This window comes from Equus quagga, chromosome 10 (genome assembly GCF_021613505.1).
Source record: "Equus quagga isolate Etosha38 chromosome 10, UCLA_HA_Equagga_1.0, whole genome shotgun sequence".
NCBI classification, from domain to species: Eukaryota; Metazoa; Chordata; class Mammalia; order Perissodactyla; family Equidae; genus Equus; species Equus quagga.
The window spans coordinates 88,859,340-88,882,266 of NC_060276.1; the positions used below are offsets into that span (position 1 = coordinate 88,859,340).

At 39.8% G+C, this 22,927-nt stretch overlaps 1 protein-coding gene across 4 annotated transcripts in view; it reads left to right on the forward strand.

The window, feature by feature from the left end:
* The first annotated feature begins 6 nt into the window (after positions 1 to 6).
* The window catches only part of CASK (calcium/calmodulin dependent serine protein kinase), a 368,709-nt gene continuing 345,788 nt past the window's right edge, over positions 7 to 22,927 (forward strand). For all 4 annotated transcript variants that reach the window (XM_046673193.1, XM_046673194.1, XM_046673195.1 and 1 more), the window contains exon 1: positions 7 to 305. In XM_046673193.1, coding sequence (XP_046529149.1) covers positions 247 to 305 — 59 coding nt within the window. In that variant the 5' untranslated portion in view covers positions 7 to 246. The remainder of the gene's footprint in view (positions 306 to 22,927) is intronic.

A 22,927-nucleotide genomic window follows, 5' to 3' on the forward strand; every position in this document is an offset into this window, starting at 1 on the left:
CGGCGCCGGGCCCGGGCCCCCCTCGCTCCCGCGCCCCGGCCCCGCCGCCCGCGCCGGGGCGGTCGCCCGCAGAGGAAGGCGCCGCAGTCTCCGGCCTCGCAGCCCCGCTCGCTCGAGCGTCCTCAGCGCCGAGGGCTCGCGGGTCCTGAGGGGAGGAGGCGAGCAGGGGCCGGGCACTGAGCTCTTTGGCGCCCCCACCCCGGTTTTCGGAGCCCTCCACGCTGCGGCCGCTGCCCCCTCCGGACCATGGCCGACGACGACGTGCTCTTCGAGGATGTGTACGAGCTGTGCGAGGTGATCGGCAAGTGAGTCTTCACGCGAGGGAGCGGGAGTGTGGAGAAATGCAGTTCAGTGATGCCTGGGTCTTCCCGCACCCGCGCCCGCGCCGGGCCTGCCCCCTGCCCTCCCTCCCCTCCGCCTCCCTTGTCCTCCTCACCCGGGAGTATTTATAGACGTGTACCTGGACCTCCTGCCGGGCGGGGGTCTGGGGGTTTCTCAGCGATCCGTGGAGGCCAGCGAGCCGAGGTCAGCCACCCCGTGAGGCGTGGGGCCGGCTGAAATCTGCTGTCTGCATTTTATCTGACGGTTGCACAGGGACGTGGCAGAACCGATTTTATAGTTGCTTCCTGGGAACAGTTGGGGTTATTGTTACCTTGCGTGTAGCACAGACCATTAACGAAAAGAGCAGCTTGCATTTCCTTTGCTTGCGTGGAGAGAGAGAGAAAGAACGTCCAGGGTTTTTAATTGTGGGGTGTGTGTCTATTGTGCAGGATATTAGATAGATGCCTTTGTGTTCATCCCATGCGCGGATTGGAGGGGGTCGTTTAAGACGGGGTGCGTTCAGTTTCAGCGAATTCCTCCCCTGGTATGGACGAACGTGGAAAGAGTTGGGGGTATCCGAATTTTTAATGCCTCGTTATGCAATGACTGTTAAATCAGTGTTCGAGGCTTCCTTCGACTGTTGTTGGGATGGTGGTTAGCGTGGTAGAGCCGTCTGCTTTGAGTCACCGGGCTGGTCTAGAATATAGAACTGACAGTCCAAATGCTCATCCTTTCATCTGCGTTGTATAATTACACTAGGGAAAAGCAGAGAATCAGATTAATCACAGTGCTGATTGAGAATTAAATCTGCAGTTCCTCATCTAATTGTCCATTCCTTAAATCTGTTTTGAATAGTTTCCTTTTCATTCTTGTCAAACAGTATTCCAAGTGCACAATCCTGCTAATTTGCTTGTGAAGGAAATGCTGGCGATCTGAAGTTGATTTCCTAGTTCAGTGTGTATTCTGTGGCTTTAGAAGTTGAGGAGATAAGATTTAAGAGCAATTTTTGCTTATTTATTGAGGATTTCTAGATAACTGCCATTGAAATATTTTACCTCTTTTTGGAAGCGGTGCTTTATTGTCTATTTTAAGGTCCGCAGTTTGGAAATGAAACCAAGACCTTAGAGCAGTTGGCTCGCTCTCTGTTAAGTTGTCTGCAGTACTGAATTTCAATTTGTTTAAGTGCTGATAACTCATTTTTTTCTTCCATGTTGAGGTATTTCAGTGTTGCCTCACATGGTGAAATTGTGGATGGAGCTTGCTGCACACTTTCCTCAGACCCAATTGATACAAGGACATGTTACTCCTTGCATCTATTGTTACATGACCAGCCTGTCTACTAGAAGAAGGATGTCCAAATGTGCCCTGACAAAGTGCTTGTGGAAGTGCTCTAGAGCACAGCTGTCCAAAAGATATATAATGCCAGCCCCATATGTAATTTTACATATGTAAATTTTCTAATAGCCACATTAAAGAGATTAAAAACAAAGAGGTTCAATTAATTTTACTAAAATATTGTATTTAGCCCAATAGATCCAAACTATTATCATTTCAACATGTAATCAGTATAGAAATTATGGAGCTATTTTACATCCTTTCTTTCATCTTTGGAAATCTGACGTGTATTTTACACTAACAACACGTCTCAATTCTGACACTAAGCTAAATTTTCATCGGAAATACTTGATCTGTATTTAGGTTTCATAAAATTTGCATTTGCAAAAGTAGATTCACATACCCAAGTTGTTCCAAACATCCCTAAAAGTTTTCTAGTTACTGAATCAAGTATCTCTTTCTAAATTTAAATTTGTTAATTAAAATTAAACAAAATTAAAAATTCAGTTCCTCAGTTGGACTAGCCACATTTTAAGTGCTCAGTAGCCATATGTGAATAGCACAGTTCTAGAGACAAATATGTCAAAACATCTCCTTGGTTTCTTCATTCTTAGCACCCACTGAAGGTAAATTAGGTGTTTCCCAAAAGCCCCCAAATGATTTTGTGTGTGTGGGGGAGTGAATGATGTTTGTTGTGTCTTGGTTGTATTTGATTTAAATGAGGCATAATTGGAATTGTGAAGTAATTGGAAATGTGACATTAAAAAATGTTAATTATATTGTGATGACGAAATATAGCCATCATTGAATCAATGTTAGTAACTCATTCTGATTCCTTAAGGTCTGGAAGAGTGATGATCTGATCTCTTTGGATATTGAAAAGAAGTGGTCAGCATCACATTAGCACCATGAGTATTCTGCTGAGTTATAATTGATAGAATATTTTCAGGAAACACCTCTCCTAGAACTAAATTCATCTCTTCTCTTGCTTTGAAGCTGCATGAGGAGGGAGGGCAAGCTAATTTTGAGAGGATACGTATGCTATGGCTACCTTAACTACTATGAACGTGAAATCTCATTCATAGCCTACAAAATCTAACTTGGTCAGTGCCATTTATAATATGTCATTCCATGAAATAATGAATTCAAGGTAGCCTTCGTGATAAAGAATGTAATGATAGTGTTCCTCACCCTGTGTAAAGGTTGAAGGTTTCTCCGGTAAATTGTCTCAGCATATATTGATCTGAAAATTGAAATTCACTTGAGATTTTCTTGCAGAGACCTTGACAGCAGATGTTTAACTTACAATTTGTTCAGCTCTGGATTTAAACAGAAAGGCCTTGAAGATGTTCACTTGTACTGAATACCTTTTTGTTGATTTCTCTCCAAATTCTCTGGAATTATGATTTTCTTTTATACCAAATTAGTATCACAAGTTGTTTTTGACCCTTAGGTCTTAATAGGTTGAAATTTTCACTGAGGTACTTTAAAATGGATTTCACTTTTCAGGATCAGTTGACCACCCACTCATTCCACTACGTCACTACTTATCTACTCACTCATCCACTATCTTCAAGGGAATCATGAGCTTGATTCATTATGGATATTGGGAGGATGCTATATCTTTTAAAAAAAATTTGAGCTCTTTTCCTCTGTGTTTCTTATTTTTGAAAGTCTTACAAAAACTCTTCTGAATGCCTATTGTTTCCTTAACATTTTCCCATGTAACGTCTTTCAAGTGACTGAAACAAAACTCCAATGATGGGACCTTATCATAGTACCCAAACTTCTTATCTTAGCAAATGTGGCAATTACTAGAAAGGAAAGGTATTGTGCAAATACAAGTAATTGGCTAATTTTTATGTCATGATCATTTACTCTATCTTTTGCAAATTTATAGTTTTATAAGTGAATGTACCATCAGTAATATTACATGAAGGAAATTTTAAGATGATTCATCCAAATTAAAACATAGGAATGCTTACCTTCATGGTACAGCAGTTTTGTGAAAGAGAATAGCAAAACGCACACTATTTTCACCTTGTGTAGGCTGAATATTTGCCTGAGTGTTTAGTAACCTGTAACTTCTGATTTTCCTGCCTTGCTTGGTAGGACACAGACTAAAATTGGACTCATGCAGCATGACCCCATCTTTCTGCTCAAGGATGACATGCAAGTTTGAGGCATGCTGTATTTGCTTACACCTCAAGAGCGCTTATCATATTTAATTACAGTTACTTATTTATGGGTCTCTCCACCTAGCTAACAGGGAGCTTCTTGAGGGCAGGGAACATATGTTACACATCTTTCTCCGTTACTTAACACAGTGTCTGCATTGTTACAGTCGCTCATTAACTATGGAATGAATTGAGTAGTTTTAATAAAATCTCATTCAAAGGCAAAAAGCGTGTTTATCAACCTCAGAGCAATAATTGTCCCGAAAGGCTGTATTAGTTTAAGTAGTGGATCTCCACCTGGCTGCATATTAGAATCACCAGGGGAGCTTTTAAAAAAGACCAGTGCCGGGGCTGGCCCGGTGGTGCAGCGGTTAAGTGTGCATGTTCTTCTTCGGTGGCCCGGGGTTCGCCGGTTCGGATCCTGGGTGTGGACATGGCACTGCTTGGCAAGCTATGCTGTGGTAGGCATCCCACATATAAAGTAGAGGAAGATGGTCATGGATGTTAGCTCAGGGCCAGTCTTCCTCAGCGAAAAGAGGAGGATCGGCAGCAGTTAGTTCAGGGCTAATCTTCCTCAAAAAAGAAAAGAAAAGAAAAGACCAGTGCCAGGGCCCTGTGTCAAAGCAGTGAAATCATAATCTCTGGGAGTGGGTCCTGGTTAGTATTTTTTTTTCAAGCTCTGTAAGTGATTCTAATGTGGCAGCTATGACTGAGAATCATTGGTTTAAAACGTAAGTTATGTCTAATATTTTGGGACTGTCTTTTCAGAGGCTTACAGTTTTTAAAAGGTAGAATAAATGTTTTGGGGGAGGTATTGAAGCCAAAAGACCAAAACATGGATTTTATTTTCTCTACACTGTGTTTCTGAGCCTTGTTGTGTAAGAATTTTGTTTCAACCTGTGTTTGGCTTTGATTTTTGGGTCTTATAAGATTCGCATTGATTTATGGCACTCATTTGATGCTAACGCGGTGATTGTCTGATGTTTGGAACAACACAGAACAAGGATTACTTCAATAACAGTTGATGGTGGCTGTCTACTATAATGACTTAATTTAATATCAAGAAACTTATCAGTTTAGTATGGATTGTGTTTACACATTCACTCTATTAAAAGAGTATGGTTAAGTTGCTTATATACTTTAAATACTGTACTGGAGATTCCAATAACGGCTGTTTGCCAGATAATTGAGTTAAGTGCAGCCTTTATGTAAATATTGGGTTAATAATATGTAAAATACATAATTTAGCATAGAGAAGAATTTAACTTTACTGATTTGTACTAATCACTATGGCTTTCACATATATTAATTAGCCCAGTGATTTCAGTTTCTAGTCCCACAGTTGGGAATGTTACCTCATGTTGGAACATCTTTCTGGGAATTTTAACTGGACATTGTAGGTAGGTTAGTTTTTAATGTTAGGAAAAGGTCAAGTGTGAGCCTGATGGAACGAAGAATTTTCCAGAAATGAGTAAATGTTCCATGCAAGAAGTGCTTGATCAGAATGACAGTCATGTAACAGAAGCAACACAAAAGGTAAAAGAAACATAGTCACCAGCTAACCTGCTGGTGGCCCAGAAAGATCCAAGCCCGTGGGGGTTAAACTGAGGTTCTGCAGTGGAAAAACCTGTTAAACGTGGGGTGTGGATTCCTATCTGCCACAGGCTTTATTGGGAGTAGGTAAGCCGTGTTGATTCCTGACGATGGAGTTTGATTCTCGGACCATTTTGGAGGGAACTGAGCTACTCAGTTGCCTTTCTGCATGTGCACAACCTTCTCCCAGTCTCTTCATGTCTGTTTTCTACAGTCTGATTTAGGACTTGGAGTTTGTGAAGTGTCATTTGCACCTTGTCTTCGTAAATACTTCCTGCGACTTCCTTACCTTCTGTATGTCCTTGACATAAACAGTTCATCCCCCTCCATTTTTCCCTTGTGTCTGCAACAGTTTCACCTGACAGACTATATCTCTAATGTCCCTTAAATTGTGTTCCTGGATAGTTCCTTTAAATTAAAAATTCTTTTGCCATCTCCCGTTGTAGCCCTACTCAATAAATTAAAGAAGCAAGTATACCTCACTTTTTGAGATTGTTCTTGAATTACTGCATTTTTGTAAATGTTTTCACATTTTGAATGTGGCAGAAGCACTGTTTAAGGGAACTTTGACATAAGATTGTTTATGAGTAAAAAAAAAATCTTTCATAACTTAATGCCTACTTTGTAAGGGAAATTGACATTTATGCCTTCTAATTTTAGGCATTTTACATATATTATCTCCTTTAATTGTACCCATTCTACTGAGAACACTGAGATTCAGAGGGGAGTAAGTAACTTACCTGAGATCATACATGGGATTCCAGCTGGTTCTAAAGTGCATTCATTTCATGCTGCATTGTTGATTCCAGTTGTGAAAATGCTGCACTGGGTTTCCTTAAAAGCACGTCTTCATTTTCAGAGTTTATTTACTGCAAATTTTAATTGTTTGACACACTAGTTAAATTTCTTACCTCTTCAGCAGAGGTTCCATACTACTATTCATTGTTTCATCTATTTTGTTTTTCTTTTTGTCTTTCTCTTTAATGAAATATCAGCGTTTGCCACCAAACTGATAAGTCTGTGCATTCTTTAGCAATGGAAATATAGAATCTTGGCCATCCATCCAAAATATGATTTGTTTTGGAACTTTCTCTATCCCTTTTACTCTCCAAGTTTTTCCTTCCAATTTCCCTGCCCCAACAGACAGAATAGTTGATTGATTACTCCTAACTTGCCAAACCAGAAGTAATGAGGTTGCAGAGAGAGGTGTTTGTTGGGAGTGGGGTGGGGTAGTTTCCACAGGGTAGTTATTCCTGTATCCTGTGAGAAAAATACTGAAATTGTTCTCTCTGTCTCTCCGAACTGTGTACAGGATCACAGCAGCGGAGTTGTGAGCATCTCAGCTGTTTGTTAGCACCACACATCTAAGTAATCAAGTGACTGAGTCACTGCTGCAGAGCAGGTACCTAACCCCAGCCAACAAGGTGATGGGGTGTGCACTGCTCACATTTTTGGTTGTGCTTTTTAGTTGCAACTGACAGTGCAGATTCTAAGACCACCAAATATGGCTCTGGATTTATGTTACAGGGTTCAAGGTGCTATAGGACCAGCTCTCCTTTCTTTCTCTCCTGGGGCCACCCAGTATCTTGGTCTCCCCTCTTTCAACTCAGTACACTATAATTCCCCTGATGGCCATTGTGGTACTTTGGTATGATTGGTTGCAGAGTCCAAGTCAGTATAGGCAGAGTCTCTCTTTGGCTGTCTACACTGGGAAGATTTCATTTCTGAAGCTAGTTTGACTTAAAAGAAGTTAATGTGTATTTCCAATTTTGAGATTTAATAATTTTCTACTGCTTTCTCTTCATTAATTCGTTTTTATAAAATTAATTTAAAACTATAGATGGTACAAGGGTAACTAGCGAGTCTCTCTCCATTCTCCCACCATCCAAGACCTCATTCTCCAGAGGTAGCCATTGTCTAGTTCTTGTATATCTTTCTGGAAGTTTTTTGTTTGAAAAACAGAAAAGGATCATATTTGTACACAATAGTGAAATATTCATTTTCCATTGAAAAATAGTATATCTGATGACCTTTCTGTATCCATCTATGTGTCTGTCTTAACTCTGTCTCTTCTTAGACTGCTGCCCAGTATTCCATGGTGTAGATTGGTACTTTGGCTTTGAATTGAGTGAAGGCCATTTCTAAGTGTACATTGCTGGAAATGCCTGACAGGAGTTTGAGTGAGACATCTGGAATGACAGTGAAGATTTGGGAATCATCTGGGGAAGTGAAACTATGAGTGAATGAGTTTTGGGGGGTTGACTGAGCTGGGGGATTGTGGCTTGGAGTGTAACTCACAGAGTTAGAAGAATTACAGTAGCTGGACATCACAGAAGTTTCACAAAGGGGAGGATCAGTAGTGTAAAATGGCAACACACTCTGATTGAGGACCCAGAAAGGCTCGTCTATACCAGAAAGTCAATTTACATGAATATAATGTTTAATATTCAGTTCTTGGTGTGACTGAAAAGCAAGGTGCTGGGTTCATTTCTGTGGATGTTGGTAATATACTATCTCTCTGTGAATCTTTCTCATCACCATCATATTTAGGGTAAAAAAAGGAGTAGATTTCTTTTTCACTATAGCTGTGTTTTGCAAATTCTCATGGCTGGCTTCTAGGCAAACCATTTGGTTTTCCTAAGATTAGGTCTTTTTGATTCCTGAGCTTGGTGCATAATTTTCAATTAAATGGAAGCCTTTAATGAAATGACAAAGTAAATTTTGGATACTATAAATTTACTTTGAGTTCTTGATATTTGTCAAACCAGTGTTGTTTTCTTAAATCCTTTCCCCCTGTAGGGAACTGAATTCTTCCTTGCCTCAAGGTTTTTGGTTCCAGTTGGTGAGTGTAGTACTCTCCTCCCCTTTCACATTGCTCTTCCCCCCAAACCCCAACTAAATTTGATAATTTGCTTTTTTTAGTTGTCCTCATCCATTCACAATAAGAAATTATTACTTTATTGCACTTAAGCCAATTTTTTTGTATCTAAGTGCACATTATTTCATTTCAGCATCTTGTGTTCTATTACTGGGCTGTTGCATTCTTTTTTTTTCAATCTTTTTTATTTCTGTTAATACACTTTTTTTTGCTGTTACCATTGTTTCAAATATTTGAATCATTTACAGATAGGAATGATGATTGTTCTCTCTCTCAGTGTAGTTTAATAATATCCAAATATACTATCTTGAGTCTGTATTTCAGGCTTTTAATTTTAACCCTGAGTTTAGAGTATTTGAGTGTATTTAGATCTAGGATGGAAGTATTACTGTTTAACCATATGCAGATTTTAATGTTTTATTAAAACACTTGAAGTTATTAATTCAGTTACAGAGGTCTCTAGCCCTGCTAAAATGTACAGATTACCATTATACCCCTGCTATTTTATAGAATCTAATTCGTGTTTTTAGGAAACATCATGGATTTTTGACCTTTCTGCTTACCCTTTATATGTCCTTCCCCCCAAACATATGGATCAACATTGCTTTGTAGCTTGTAAGGCAGCCCCCTAAGATCTGATCTGATAACCTTTGGGCACAGGGTAGCCATTTTCTCCTTATTTATAGAAGGAATGATAGCTGCTTCGCAAGCCATTTGCATGGATTAGTGATTGTAAAGTGCAGCATAAGTATTTTTTATTTCCAGAATGTCTCTGAGATACTCAAATTACTTTTGGCAGCTATGTAGATAAGTTTCAACAATTTCTAAATGTGCACTTTCTCAGTGCTAAACACAGGCTCTATTACATAAATAATATGGTGAAGTGAACATTCTTTTCTACCACATGCGTAAAATTGTTAGTGGTGCTAACATTTATTCCTTTGTTCATTTATGCATTCATTTCTAGCTGTGTGGCCCTGGGCAAGTTACTTAATCTCTCGGAGCCTCATTTCTTTATCTGTAAAATAAGAGTGATTGTATATACCTTGCAGAGTTGTGAGGATTGAATAACAAGATCTATGTAAAATGTCTAAAGGTGGTTGTTGTTATTTTAATTGCCACTATCATTATCACTCACCAAATACTTGCGTTCTCTGGCCTCAAGGAGCTCTCTGTCAACGGGAGAAGTTGACAAATAGTTCAGATCTAATCCAACTAGACCATAAGGCCTGTTAAGGCCAGGGTCACGTCTGACTTGTTCGCCTAGTATCCTCAGCAGAACTCGGTAACTGACGTGTAAGTACTCAGTTAGGAGTTGTTGAAGGAGTGAGAGTGTTAAGTGAGCAATCCAGAGACTGTGACCACTGAGTAGAAGGAAGTTGAGGACATCTTTACAGAGGAGGTGAGGCTCAAATGATTGGTTGGTCTTCTTGATAACTCATTTAATTATTTTAGGCCTGTTTGCTCATTTGGAAAAAGGAGTAGAGGAATACAGGTAGGGAAAATTAAAGAAATCTTAAGAAAATTCTTAAAAATGTTTATCCTGTTTTATCTTTTTAAATTAATAAACCTTATTCTTTTAGAGCAGTTTTAGATTCACAGCTCCTATTTTAGTTTTAGTGACCCAGGTAACATAAGAAATTCAGACAATAAGTATAAAGCTACAGTTTTCAGGGACAACTTGAGGAATTTTTTTCCTTGGTTCTCAAATTCTGTGGTTTGAGTGCTCATTATATGCTGGACATGGTGTTAATTCTTAATATTTTTGTAACGGAACTTGGGCCACAACACTTCCCTTTGAGTCAGTCATCCTACTTCTCATCTTACAGTTGAGGAAACTGAGGAAGAGGGAGATTAGTAACTTGCCCCCGGCTAAGTGGCAGTAACAAGTGGCAGCACGGGGATTCTCTCCTGGGTAAATGTGACCCATCTAAGCACCTGCTCTTCCGTACTGTTTTACTTGTCATTTAGTATGAGCAGAGACTGTCTTTTAAGGAGTATTCCTAAATATAAGACTCTAATATTCTGCTTTTGGATGTTTTAACAGATTAATAGAATGCCTTTTTTTTTTGGTAACAGCTTCATTGAGATATAATTCACATGCCATATAATTCACTCATTTAAAGTGTACAATTCAATGGTTTTTAGTATATTCACAGAGTTGTCCAACCGTCACCACAATAAATTTTCAAACATTTTCATCACCTCAAACAGAAACCTTGTATACTTCACCTCTCACCCCTCTATCGCTCCCGAGCCCTGGGAGCGACTCCTGTACTTTCTGTCTCTACAGACGTGCCTATTCTGGACATTTCAAATAAATGGAATCATACAATATGTGGTATTTTGTGACTGGCTGCTTTCTCTAAGCATAATAGTTTCAAGGTTCATCCTCGTTGTAGATATATTAATACTTCATTCCATTTTAAGGCTCAATCATATTTCATTGTGTGGATATACCATATTTGTTGATCTATTCATCAGTTGATGGGCCATTTGGGTGGTTTTCACCTTCTGGCTATTGTAAATAATCCTACGATGGACGTTCATTTACCAGTTTTTGGGTGGACTTATGTTTTGGTATTTCTCTTGGGTATATACCTAGAAGGGGAATTGCTGGGTCAAATGGTAACTCTTTTTAACTTTTTGAGTTATGCTAGACTGTTTTCCAAAGTGGCTGTACCGTTTTATGTTCCCATCAGCAATGTGTGAGGGTTACAATGCTTCTTAATCAGGTGAGTACTATCAGAGTTTGCCTATAGAGTCTGTTCAACACACTGTGACAGAAAGCAATTTTGTGGGTTGTTGGTCAGCCTTTTACCTCATGGACATATTCATACTGATTTTCAACAATTTTAGATATTGTAGACCAAGGGCTGGCAAACCATCTGTAAACTACCAGATAGTAAATATTTTAGGCTTTGTGAGCCATACAGCGTTTGTCATGGCTACTCAACTCTGCCATTGCAGCCTGAAGACAGCCATATGAAAACAAATAAGTATGGCTGTATTCCAATAAAACTTTATTTACAAAAATAGGTGGTGGGCTAGATTTGGCCCTTGGGCTGTAGTTTGCTGATCCTGCTGTAGATTAAAAATGAAACTAGAGCTTATTGTCCAGTTCCCGTTCTTGTCTACCCTCAAGGTTGGATGTTCTTTCAGTGGTCTGAGTAGCCCCATGGTGGGTAGGTTCTTTCTGCAAAATGTAAAGCTATTAAGACTGGTTCACTGAACTTTTTTCAGTGTTAAATGGGGGAAATCCTACCCATTTAGTCTTTTTTTTCTTTTACTGCTTTTGGATTCTCTTTCTGATCCTAGGTTAAAGGGAAGAAACCCACAAAATTCTTTTAAGATTGTCTGACTGGAGGCAATATAAATGTGGAGTTCTTGAAAAAACTTATTTCCTTCATTCTTGAATATTGCCTGTACAATGGATGAAAATAGAGCTGAGAACATACTAGAAATTATCAGAAATGGAAGATTATTTAAAATAGCTTTAATAAAGTTGGGGGGGAAATCACTTGCTAAATCTTCATCCATAATTAGAGAGTTGTGATGTGCCAACTGTGTTTATTTTATGGTTTCACCAAGAACCCTTGATAGAGTCATTCTTTGGGATTAGAGTGTGTGTGTGTGTGATGTAAATAAAACTTCAAATTCTATTTTGTGTCTGAAATCCATTTTACTCAATGTATTTCGTGGTAGTACACATATACTGTTTAGAGTGCTTTGTGGCTTTTAAAAAAACTGTCATTGCATCTTATGGTCATAGGAAAGATAGTATTATTTGAGCTTATAGATTTTTATAATTTGTTTGCAAGACTGTTCTAAATTCTAATTTTGCAGTGTTGTGGAAAGCTCCTAAGGTTATGTTAAAAGATGGAATTTTTTTTTTAAAAGATTTTATTTTTTCCTTTTTCTCCCAAAGCCCCCCGGTACATAGTTGTATATTCTTCGTTGTGGGTCCTTCTAGTTGTGGCATGTGGGACGCTGCCTCAGCGTGGTTTGCTGAGCAGTGCCATGTCCACGCCCAGGATTCGAACCAACGAAACACTGGGCCGCCTGCAGTGGAGCGCGCGAACTTAACCACTCGGCCACGGGGCCGGCCCCTAAAAGACGGAATTTTGTATCACAGCTTTTATCTTTGCATTTGGGCATTTGACAGATGAATTAGTTGTTCATAGTGTGAAATTTCTTCAGAACAGAGACAAGGAAAATCTCAGAGTATATCTTTAGGAAGCAGCCATATACAGGATTTATGAATATTACACTGTTCTTTTATGTAACTCCCCCAAATTTTATTATGGCAGCAGTGTCCACATCTTAACAGCAAGAAAAATGAGGTGGAAAGATCCTAAAGTTGTAGTCTCTGATACAATTGGGTACTGAATCTAAATAACCTAAATTTACAGCACACATTTCATCTACTAGGTCACATTGTCAGGTGGAAGAATGATCATGTTGGAATCTATTTAGACCACTTACTTCGATGAAATACTTCTTAGGTTGGCTTCAGAGGACAGTAAAAGGCATCTCCTCCTAAGATAATCCTTGGGTAGTGTTATTTAAAAATTTTATTTTTTTCCTTTTTTTCTCCCCAAAGCTCCCCAGTACATAGCTGTATATTCTTAGTTGTGGGCCCTTCCAGTTGTGGCATGTGGGACGCCGCCTCAGTGTGGCCTGATGAGCGGTGCCATGTCCGCGCCTACTACTCGAACCAATGAAACACTGGGCCGCCTGCAGTGGAGCGCGCGAACTTAACCACTCGGCCACGGGGCCAGCCCCGGGTAGTGTTATTTATGTTGCATTATTTAGGTTAGAAATTTTTGCTGAATTCCATTTGAGCCATTAGTTCAAAAGCAGAATAGTCAGCCTTTATTTATATAGAATCTTTACTGGTCTTCTTAGGCTTGCTATCATCTTAACTGGGTTTTTGTCCCAGCAGTAATATATGGCATTGAATTTGAGATTATTTTTTTAATAAATAATTTTTCGTTAGTCACTTGTAAAAATAATTATGTACTTATAAAACAAACAAGTAAGAGTTTTCACTGAGGACTTTAATTATATTTCATATAAATTAACAAAATTGTTACTGGAGTATTCAGATCACAGGTTAGAGTGAGAATGTAATTATCTCACATTATAATCAACATATATAATACTTTCAAAGCTAATAAGGATGGAAAAAACCTCTACTGACCATACATATTGTAGGTTATGCTTCTTTCGTCTTTCTTTTTTTAAACATTTCCCTCTCATATTGGATGGGAAAATGATTTGGGTAAATATCTATTCAGATGAATAGACTTTCATTATCATCATTTCAGAAAGAGCCTGGGAATCTGGAGAGGGAGATTCTAGGCCTGCTGCTCTACTTTTTGGATTATCTCCGTTAATAGTGTTTCTCCCATTGCTGAGTGCTTCTATTGTACTGCTGGAAGGGATCACCACACTTCCATAATCTATGACCCACTTGCACTAAAGGTCGAGTGTGCTTTAAATTGCCGTCTGATTAAAGTTCAGGCTTCTTGGTTAGACTTGCCAGGGTGGCTTCAGAACTAGGTCCACAAATATGAAATACAGACTTGAAGATCTTATTTCACCATAAAGGCACACTCATAGACATAGTCCTGAACAGATATTGTATAAGTTGGATTTGATAAATGCAGTTTAAAACTTACTGGGAAAAACAGTATTTTAAAGAAACGTTTTTGTGATTGTGTCAGATCATCACTTGGTTTGTTTTCTTCAGTTTCTTCATCCTGTAAAACAAGGATAGAAAAGGCTACGTTGTCTACCTCTTGGAATTCTTATGAACATAAAATGACATAATTCGGGGCCGGCCCTGTGGCCGAGTGGTTAAGTTTGCATGCTCCACTGCAGGCGGCCCAGTGTTTCGTCAGTTCGAATCCTGGGCGCGGACATGGCACCGCTCATCAGGCCACGCTGAGGCGGCATCCCACATGCCACAACTAGAAGGACCCACAAGTAAGAATATACAACTATGTACCAGGGGGCTTTGGGGAGAAAAAGGAAAAAAATAAAATCTTTTAAAAAAATGACATAATTCTTCAAAAGTCTTAAATTATCTTACATATATTTATTTTGATTTTATTGAAATGAGTCACTTGTAATTAGAAATGGGCTTTGTTGAATTTTCTTTCGTTTTGCAAGGATCTTTAAAACTGAGTCAATTCTGTGTTTGATTTCTAGAGCTTAATGCTTCTCAGCTCTTTATAGGACTTGGACCATGTCAGGTGAAAATGTTGAATAAAGAGATTTGAGGATGAATTATGTGTATTTTACTGACGGGGCGATGTTTAAACTGAAGTCAAAGCAAAGAAAAAATCCTTTTTCCTCTTGCTTCTCTTTAAATTATCTCATTTTATTTGAGCTTTGAAGTTTGGAACTTACTACAGGTGACAAATTTTTTTTCTTGAGGAAGATTAGCCCTGAGCTAATATCCTCTGCCAATCCTCCTCCTTTTGCTGAGGAAAACTGGCCCTGAGCTAACATCTGTGCCCATCTCCCTCCACTTTATATTTGGGACACCTGCCACAGCATGCCTTGACAGCAGTGCATGGGTCTGCGCCTGGGATCCGAACCAGCAAACCCAGGGCCGCCAAAGCAGAGGACAAATTTTTGTGGCCAACCAGTTGTGAACTTTGGCAGTTACTTAAAATGTTGAACTTCCTGTTTAGTAGTAATGTCTGGGGCAGTGGTTCTCAAAGTATGGACCTCATCCTGACCAGTAGCCGCAGTATCATCTGCGAACTTGTTAGAAATGCAGATTCTTGGGCCCCACCCCAGGCCTACAGATCAGAAGCTCTGGGGATGGGGCCCAGCAATCTCTGTTTCAGTAGCTCTCCAAGGGATCCTGAGGCACACTAAAGTTAGAGAACCACTGATTTAGAACTCTAGATCAGGGCTTAGTAAACTCTGGCCCATGGGCCAAATCAGCCCGCTGTTTTTATAAATAAAGTTCTTTTGGAATATAGCCGTGGTCATTTATTTAAATATTGTCTATGGCTGCTTTCACACTACAAGGGCAGGGTTGAGTAGTTGCAGCAGAGACCATATGGCCCACAAAGCCTAAAATATTTATTTTATGGCCCTTTATACAAAAAAGTTTGCTGGTCCCTGCTCGAGTTGAAACCTTGGTACTGTGTTTTTACCCATAATACTAAACTGCAAATATCTGAAATCAGTAGGTAAACACATTTTTCTTTAGCCTTTACACCTAACTCTCTTATTTCTGCAAACCCGTTCTTCTCTCTGATATCAAAGTATTATTCAGTGACTAGAGACTTGTGAGTGAGAATAATATACTACCGTGCCTTGTCCTGTTTCGTAATAGTGGTAGCATGTTTAATAATTCTGCAACATTTCGTCACTGATTCTACACTGGTGTGTCCTTGGTTTTTCTGTACTCTAGTTTAACGTAACTTAATTATCTATTATGGTCTTCATTTCTCCCAATTCTTACTGCCTTTTTACTTCCTCAGGAGAAAGCCCACCTTGTGACCACTAAGTTTAGGAATTTGTCGGAGCTGGTTGGTGTACTCTAAGCCATTGAAATAGTACCACCCCATCTGGAAAATTTTCGTCCTTGGTCTGGAGTGCTGTAGTCACTTGTACTTCATGAGGATGTTTGTGAACACATAGATATTATGGGCAATCTTAGACTGTTTACTGGACAAGTTTTCATTAGTCTTTCCTTAACCAAGGATGGCTATTTCTATTCTTAGTTGGAATATCATAATGCATTCTTGATATTCTTTTGTACTTGCTTTCAGTCTTTAAAGTGATTGTTGGTCAGTGACATATAAGATACAAGAACTGAATTTTCACATTGTTCTTATTGATGCACGTAGAATCTTTCTCTCTACCCACACCGCTGAAGGAAGTGTAATAGTTCTCGAAAAACAGGCCTTCTCGCGGTCTCCATTAGCTCTAGTAGCAAGATCAGGCAAAAGTGTTGTTTTTGCAGCAGTGATTCCATGGTTGTACATGACTGATGTTTTGAGTTAAGAAATATAACTTGGCCAAATGATACTGAACTATGTTACTGGTGAGTTTGTTTGATCCTTGATTTCTTTCAGTACATTTGGGTTGAATGCCGGTTAAGACACAGGAAGTAGTGAGCTCGAAACTGGAAATGATTGAGTTAGACCTTTCATTTAGGCTTTCCCAATCAACTTAATTCATACCTTTTACCCTGCTTACTCATCCCAGAGGTGAGGTACAGAGAGAGAGGGTCAGGCAAAGGCCAGCCCTCAGAGTGTGGCTACTTAAGTCTATTGCCAAAAGCAACCCATCTGTAGGAGAATTTGAACTTTACTGTTTTGTACAATACAGTGTGGAAATGCAGTGTTTTTAAAATTAAATAGTTATTTATAGCAATGAATAAAATATGAACTCTTTAAAAGAGAGCGCTGTTCTGTAGCCTCATTGTCCCAGTCGGCACAATAGCCACCCACACGAATCATCTGAACAACCTCATCGTTTCTGTTTCATCCACCTGAAATGGGGGTCAGGAGTGGGTGGCGAGGAGAGCTTGGGAAATCACGCCGCGCTTTAGGCAAGAAAAATGCCCTGGTGACTCTTGCTGTGTCGTCCTCCCCTCGCGTGCCTGGGAGTCTGGGACAGCCCTGCAGATCTGGAGGTAAGCTTTAATCATGCTCTCCATTCCTTGGCAGCTGGCTGCCACTGCCCTAGAAGCAACTGCTGTGCACGAGTCCTGCCAAATCTGTGGATTTTGAGCCATTTTAAAAGCTATAATGTTCAGACTCAGAATTTCTTAGTAGGCAGAGAGTGTCATTTAAGGGTACTTATGCTGCAGGGATGAGGTTCATTATGAAGTAGACACTGCAATGAGACCTCCATGTGACATAAACTTGTTGGAGCTTGTGTACTTTTAAAACCATGTATTCCTTTAATATATATTTTAAGCTTCATTAGGTCAGGATTCATGGCTGTCATAGTCATTGCTATATCTCTACACCTAGGACAGCAAATGGCACATAGTCGATGTTCGTTATATAGTTGTTGAACCAATTCAAAGGGGAGGAAGTAGCTGAACATGGTAGAAAAGATAAAATCTGGCCCATAGTGCACAGAATCAGGAGTTCATATTTGCATTTCATGCTAATATTTTGCTGCCTCAAAAACCATCTAATTCTCCTAATGTCCCTTTGAGACAGGTTAGTAGATACAGAATTGTACAGTATATGCTGAACATAATGGTGAATCCTGACTAACACTTAGCTTCCCTAGTTGAGATCTGTAAGATCATTGATGTGATTAAATTAGATGAAGAAAAGAAGTTTCTAAGGCTGAAATGGAATGGAGAATTTTATAGTGAGTAAAATTACTAATACTTGCTTACCTGATCTGTCCAAAACTGCTTCCTCATTTGTAAGATGGAGACAATAGAATCTACCGGATAGGGTTGCTTATAAGGATTAAATGAGAAAGTGGGTATAAAGCACAGTTCCCGGTACTTTGCAAGTGCCCAATAAACACAAGTTGTTCTCATCATCAACAGTAAGGTTTAAGAGCTTTATAAGTGCCAGGCTCTGTGCCAAGTGCCTCCTCCTTCCAGGTGTTGCACCAATTTCCCTTTCCTCTCTCCCTGCTGCCTCACTCCTCGTTCCCTCTGGGGCGAGTCATGATGCTGGGCTTGACCTTCAGTCACCTAGCCAGTCCCACCTGACCTTGAGCAAAGGTAAGGGACTAGACACTAAATCTTGCCATCTGCCTAATACTGTAGCCAGTAGCCAGACATGGCTATTTAAAGTCAATTAAAACTAGATAAAATTTAAAATGCATTGAATAGAGATTTTTTCCAAAGAAGATTTAAATGGTAAATAAACACATGAAAAGGTGCTCAGCATCGTTAGTCATTCGGGAAGTGCAAATCAAAATCGCATGAAATACCACTTCACACCCACTAGGACGGCTGTAATAAAAAAGATGGACAGTAACAAGTGTTAGCAAGGACATGGAGAAATTGGATCTCTCATACATTGCTGGTGAGAATATAAATGGTGCAGCCACTGTGGAAAACACTCTTGCCGTTCCTTAAAAAGTTATAGTTTCCATACAACCCAGCAATTCTACTCCTAGGTATATACCCGAGAGATTTGAAACACGTGTTCACACAAAAACTTGTATATCAGTGTTCATAGCAGCAGCATTCACAATAGCCCAAATGTGGAAACAATCCAAATGTCCACCGACTGATGATTAGATAAACAAAATGTGGCAGTTGTACACAATGGAATATTATTCAGCCATAAAAGAAATGAGGTACTGATATATACTACTTATAAGGATGAATTTCAAGAACATTATGCCAAGTGAAAGAAGCTAGACACAAAAGACTATGTATTATATGATTCCATTTATAAAATGTCCAGAATAGGCAAATCTATTGACAGAAACTAGATTCGTGGTTGCCAGGGGCTGGGGGGAAGGGAGGATGGGGAGTGACTGCTAATGGGTATGGGGTTTCTTTCTGAGATTGTTAAAATGTTCTGGAATTAGATAGTGCTTACTGATCGAGACACATATTTGTAAATATATGAAAGAACACCGTATACTTGAAGAGGGTGAACTTTATGGTGTATGAATTACATCTCAATGAAGATGTTGTTTTTAAAAATTCAGTTCCTTGTTGGCATCAGCCACATTTCAAGTACTCAATAGCGACATGTGGATGGATAGTGGCTACAGAGAGGGTGGTGCAGACTGTGGGAACATTTCCATCACCACAGAAAGTTCTATTAGACAGTGATGACCTAGAGGAACTGAGTTTCTCAGTGGGACCAAAAAGAAAAGAAAAAACAGTCTAAAAGTCACAGAATGGAAGACGGATTATGTGATTATGCTTTGGAGAAATGTTACTTTTGGGTAATTTTACTCTTTGTTGCCTTCTGACTGTTCCACTGGGAAACCCCCAAATTATTTTCATTTAATTTTCAAAATAAACCCATGAGGTGTAGGTGCTATTATTCTTGCATTTTACAAATGAATGAATTGTGGCTTTACTGAGTTTTAAGAGATTTGCATAGCTAGTGAGGGCAGAGCCAAGTTTCTAACCTAAGTTGTATTACTGCAAAGGTACTTCACGTCTGTTATATTGTTTCCTCTTTTTATGGGTATTTGGTTTTCTTGCCATCCCTTCTCCACTCCCACTTTGTTGCTAGCCCAAGAGAGCTATTTACAGTACCCTAAAAGCACAGTGCTTTTTGTGCTTTAGCAGAAGCTGTTCTGTTAGCCAAGCCCCGTCCTCCTCCTGCCCTCTCCCAGCACTAGTGTGTACATGTGCCCCACTTACCTGAAAGCACAGCTCAAATATCCCTTCCTTTGTGAAGCTATCCTATACCCTTCCAGGCTTCGCAGCCTTTTTTCTGTGCTATTTCTGTAGTTAATTTCTAAATATTCCCAAAGTTAAGAAGGATTTATCTACTAAGGAGACAGTTGTGTCAAGTAGTTTGGGGGGCTGTGGTCTCAGCTGGTCAAGGTTGCGTAATGGATTGTTGGTTGTGACACATTGAGCCCTATTTATAGCTGCTGGTTTGGTGACTCTAACAAGGAAGTGGTCTTCTCATCCAGGCCCTTGGATTCAATGTATACATTACCTCCGCCTCTCTACTCACAAAGGTCTGCAGTCTCCATCCTCACTGCTACAACACTTGACAGAACTTTGCCTCTTAATATAGGTTTCTGCTTCGGCTCTTTGAACGAGGTAAAATGCTGCCATGTTTTCATACTTTTCTATCCACAAAACTCTTGATGCTAAAAAAGATATCTCATTGAGTTCTGGAGTTCTTTCATGGCTTTGTCTGATTGTTAGGTCACCTTGTTCTAACTTTATGGTAACACCAGTTTACTCTCTGGTTTTGGTAGAGCATATCCTCCAGGAGCTTCTAGAGAAAGGGTAAATGGGAAGTAAATTTCGAGACTATGTGCAGTATGCTGAATAACTACATCCTAATTCCCAGAACCTGTGAATATATTACCTCACGTGGTGAAAGAGTCTTTGTAGGTGTCAAGTTAAGAATTTTGAGGTGGGGAGATTATCCTGGATTATCCAGATGGGCCCAGTGTAATCACAGGGTCCTTATAGGAGGGAGGCAGGAGGCTCAGAGTCGGTAAAAGGAGATATGACACCACAACCAACCAGAGGCTGGAGTGATGCACTTTGAAGATAGAAAAAAGGGCCTTGAGCCAAGGAATGCAGGTGGCCTCTAGAAGCTGGAAAAGGCAAGGAAACAGATTCTCCCCCGATGCTTCCAGAAAGAATGCAGCTAACACCTTGATTTTAGTCTTCCAACTTCCAGAACTGTGAGAAAAAAATTTGTGTTTTTTAAGCCACTGAGTTGGTGGTAATTTTTTACAACACTAATAGAAACTTATGAATGCATCATGTATGGAAATGTCACTGTTAGGCCCTTTGACTTGATTGATAGTTTAGGTAGACATAATATACTTTGTATAGGTGATGGGATATAGAATTCTAGGTTGGAAACGATTTGCTCTCCAAGTTTTGAAGGCACTGCTACATTGTTCTCTTTAAAGTTGCTAATCTTCTGTGACTGTTTTTTTTTCATTTCCTCTCTGCCAGCTTTTTAGACTTTATCTCAGATTTCATGATAATATACTTTGGCGTGGATCTTTTTTCATTCACTTTACTGGGTACTCAATGGGCCCTTCAATTTGAAGACTCATTTTCTTCAGTTCTGGAAAGTTCTTATACTTTTTGATAATTTCTTCCCTTCTATTTTTTGGAACTCTTATTACTGGGTTTTGAGCTTCCAGTTTTATGTTTTCTCTCATTTTCCCTGTTTTTTCATCTTGTTTTACTTTCTGGGGGGGTCCCTTCAACTTATTTTTCCAATTCCGTAATTTGTTTCTGAGAGCTGTTTTTTCCCTCTGATTTTCTTTCTTGGATGCTGCATCTAATGTCCTCAAAAAGAGAGGAAAGTGGAATTATAATTACTGTGACATTTTCTTTTCCTTGTATTGTCTGTTTTCTGTGATTTTCTTTCCCCAGTTTCTTGGTCTTGATGACCATCTTTCGTGTTAGAGGTGTTCCTCAAGCATCTTTGGCAGGTTGTTTCTGTTAAGGAGAAGCTGATTGGAAACTCATGTTCGCGAGTGGGTCTTGTTGACTGATGGGCGTGACTGTTCACTGTAGGATGAAGGTGGGGAAACCTGGGTACTTCCTCCCTGCCTGTCAGTTCTTCTTAAGCAAGTTTTTCTACATAGGACTCCTTGAAAATCTCTTGTGGGAGGGGATTTGGGGGTTAATAAGCTCTCATCTAGTATTCAGAAGCCCAGCCAGGGAGGGGCTGGATCTTTCACCATTGGCCCTGCAGACTTTTACTTTCTCCTCGTTTTTAGTAAGGCATCCTATTTCTGTTCTTAGGGACAGAATTGTTCCTGAGTTCAGGGAGTCTGATTCAACTTCTCCAGAGAGTAGCTTAAGTCTTCTGCTGTGTGGAGGAAAGGCAGTTGCCCAGTGCCCTGGTTGAGGAGACTCTGGAAGTCTTACTGCTCTTCTAAAGGATTTTTCAGCCCCCACCCTTTTAAAAAAAATTAATATTCCCTCCAGATGTCCCTGGAAGCTGCAATTCTTGAGCTTTTACCTTCTGCTTTTCCAGAGCCGTCAGGAATGAACCAGCGTACTAGCTTCAGTTTAGATTCCCCCACTGCAGGTACTTTGCAGAAAGAGGAAAGATACAACCAAGCTAGTTACCTCTTTTCCAAATGTTTTTCGTTTCATTTTATTTATTTATGTTTTTAAAGATTGGCACCTGAGCTAACAACTGTTGTCAATCTTCTTTTTTTCCTCCCCAAATCCCCCCAGTACATTGTTGTACATTTTAGTTGTGGGTCCTTCTAGTTGTGGCATGTGGGACGCCACCTCAGCATGGCCTGATGAGCGGTGCCATGTCCACGCCCAGGATCGGAACCAGTGAAACCCTGGGCCACCGAAGTGGAGCGCGCGAACTTAACCATTCGGCCATGGGCCGGCCCCAAATGTTTTTCATTTTAAATTTTGTGAACATCTCTGCTTTGCTGTCAGATTCTCTCCCACTTTCTTGATCTTGTTGGTTTATATCTTTTCTAATTCTTCATGCTCCTGATTTCTAGGGGGAGGTAGATAAATGCTTATATTCAATCAGCTATGTTTAATCAAAAGCCCCTCTCTCCCTTTAAACCCTCTCTTTTCTTGGATTTCTAATTACTTCTTGGACATCCGCTTCCACCATTAGAATATGAGCTTCTCAAAGGCAGGAACCAGGGTTTTTATCTCTCCAGCACTTGCATAATGTCTGGAGTGTAGCAGCATTATTAAATGAATGAACTTTGAATGTGTGCCCCAACCCATACATTCGAAGTTCAGGCAGTTTACAAGTCTGCCTTGGCTTTGACTTTCTGCTCGTGCAGAAATTTCAAATCAAACAGCGAAATACTTCTGGGAGATAAGTTGGGAAGCTCTCCTCTTCCCTTGACCCTTGCTTATTCCTTCTCCACAATGCATCTAAATGCAGGACCTCACGTGCACCCAGCCTTCCAGAACCCCAAGAACGTGTCAGAGTTTTAACAC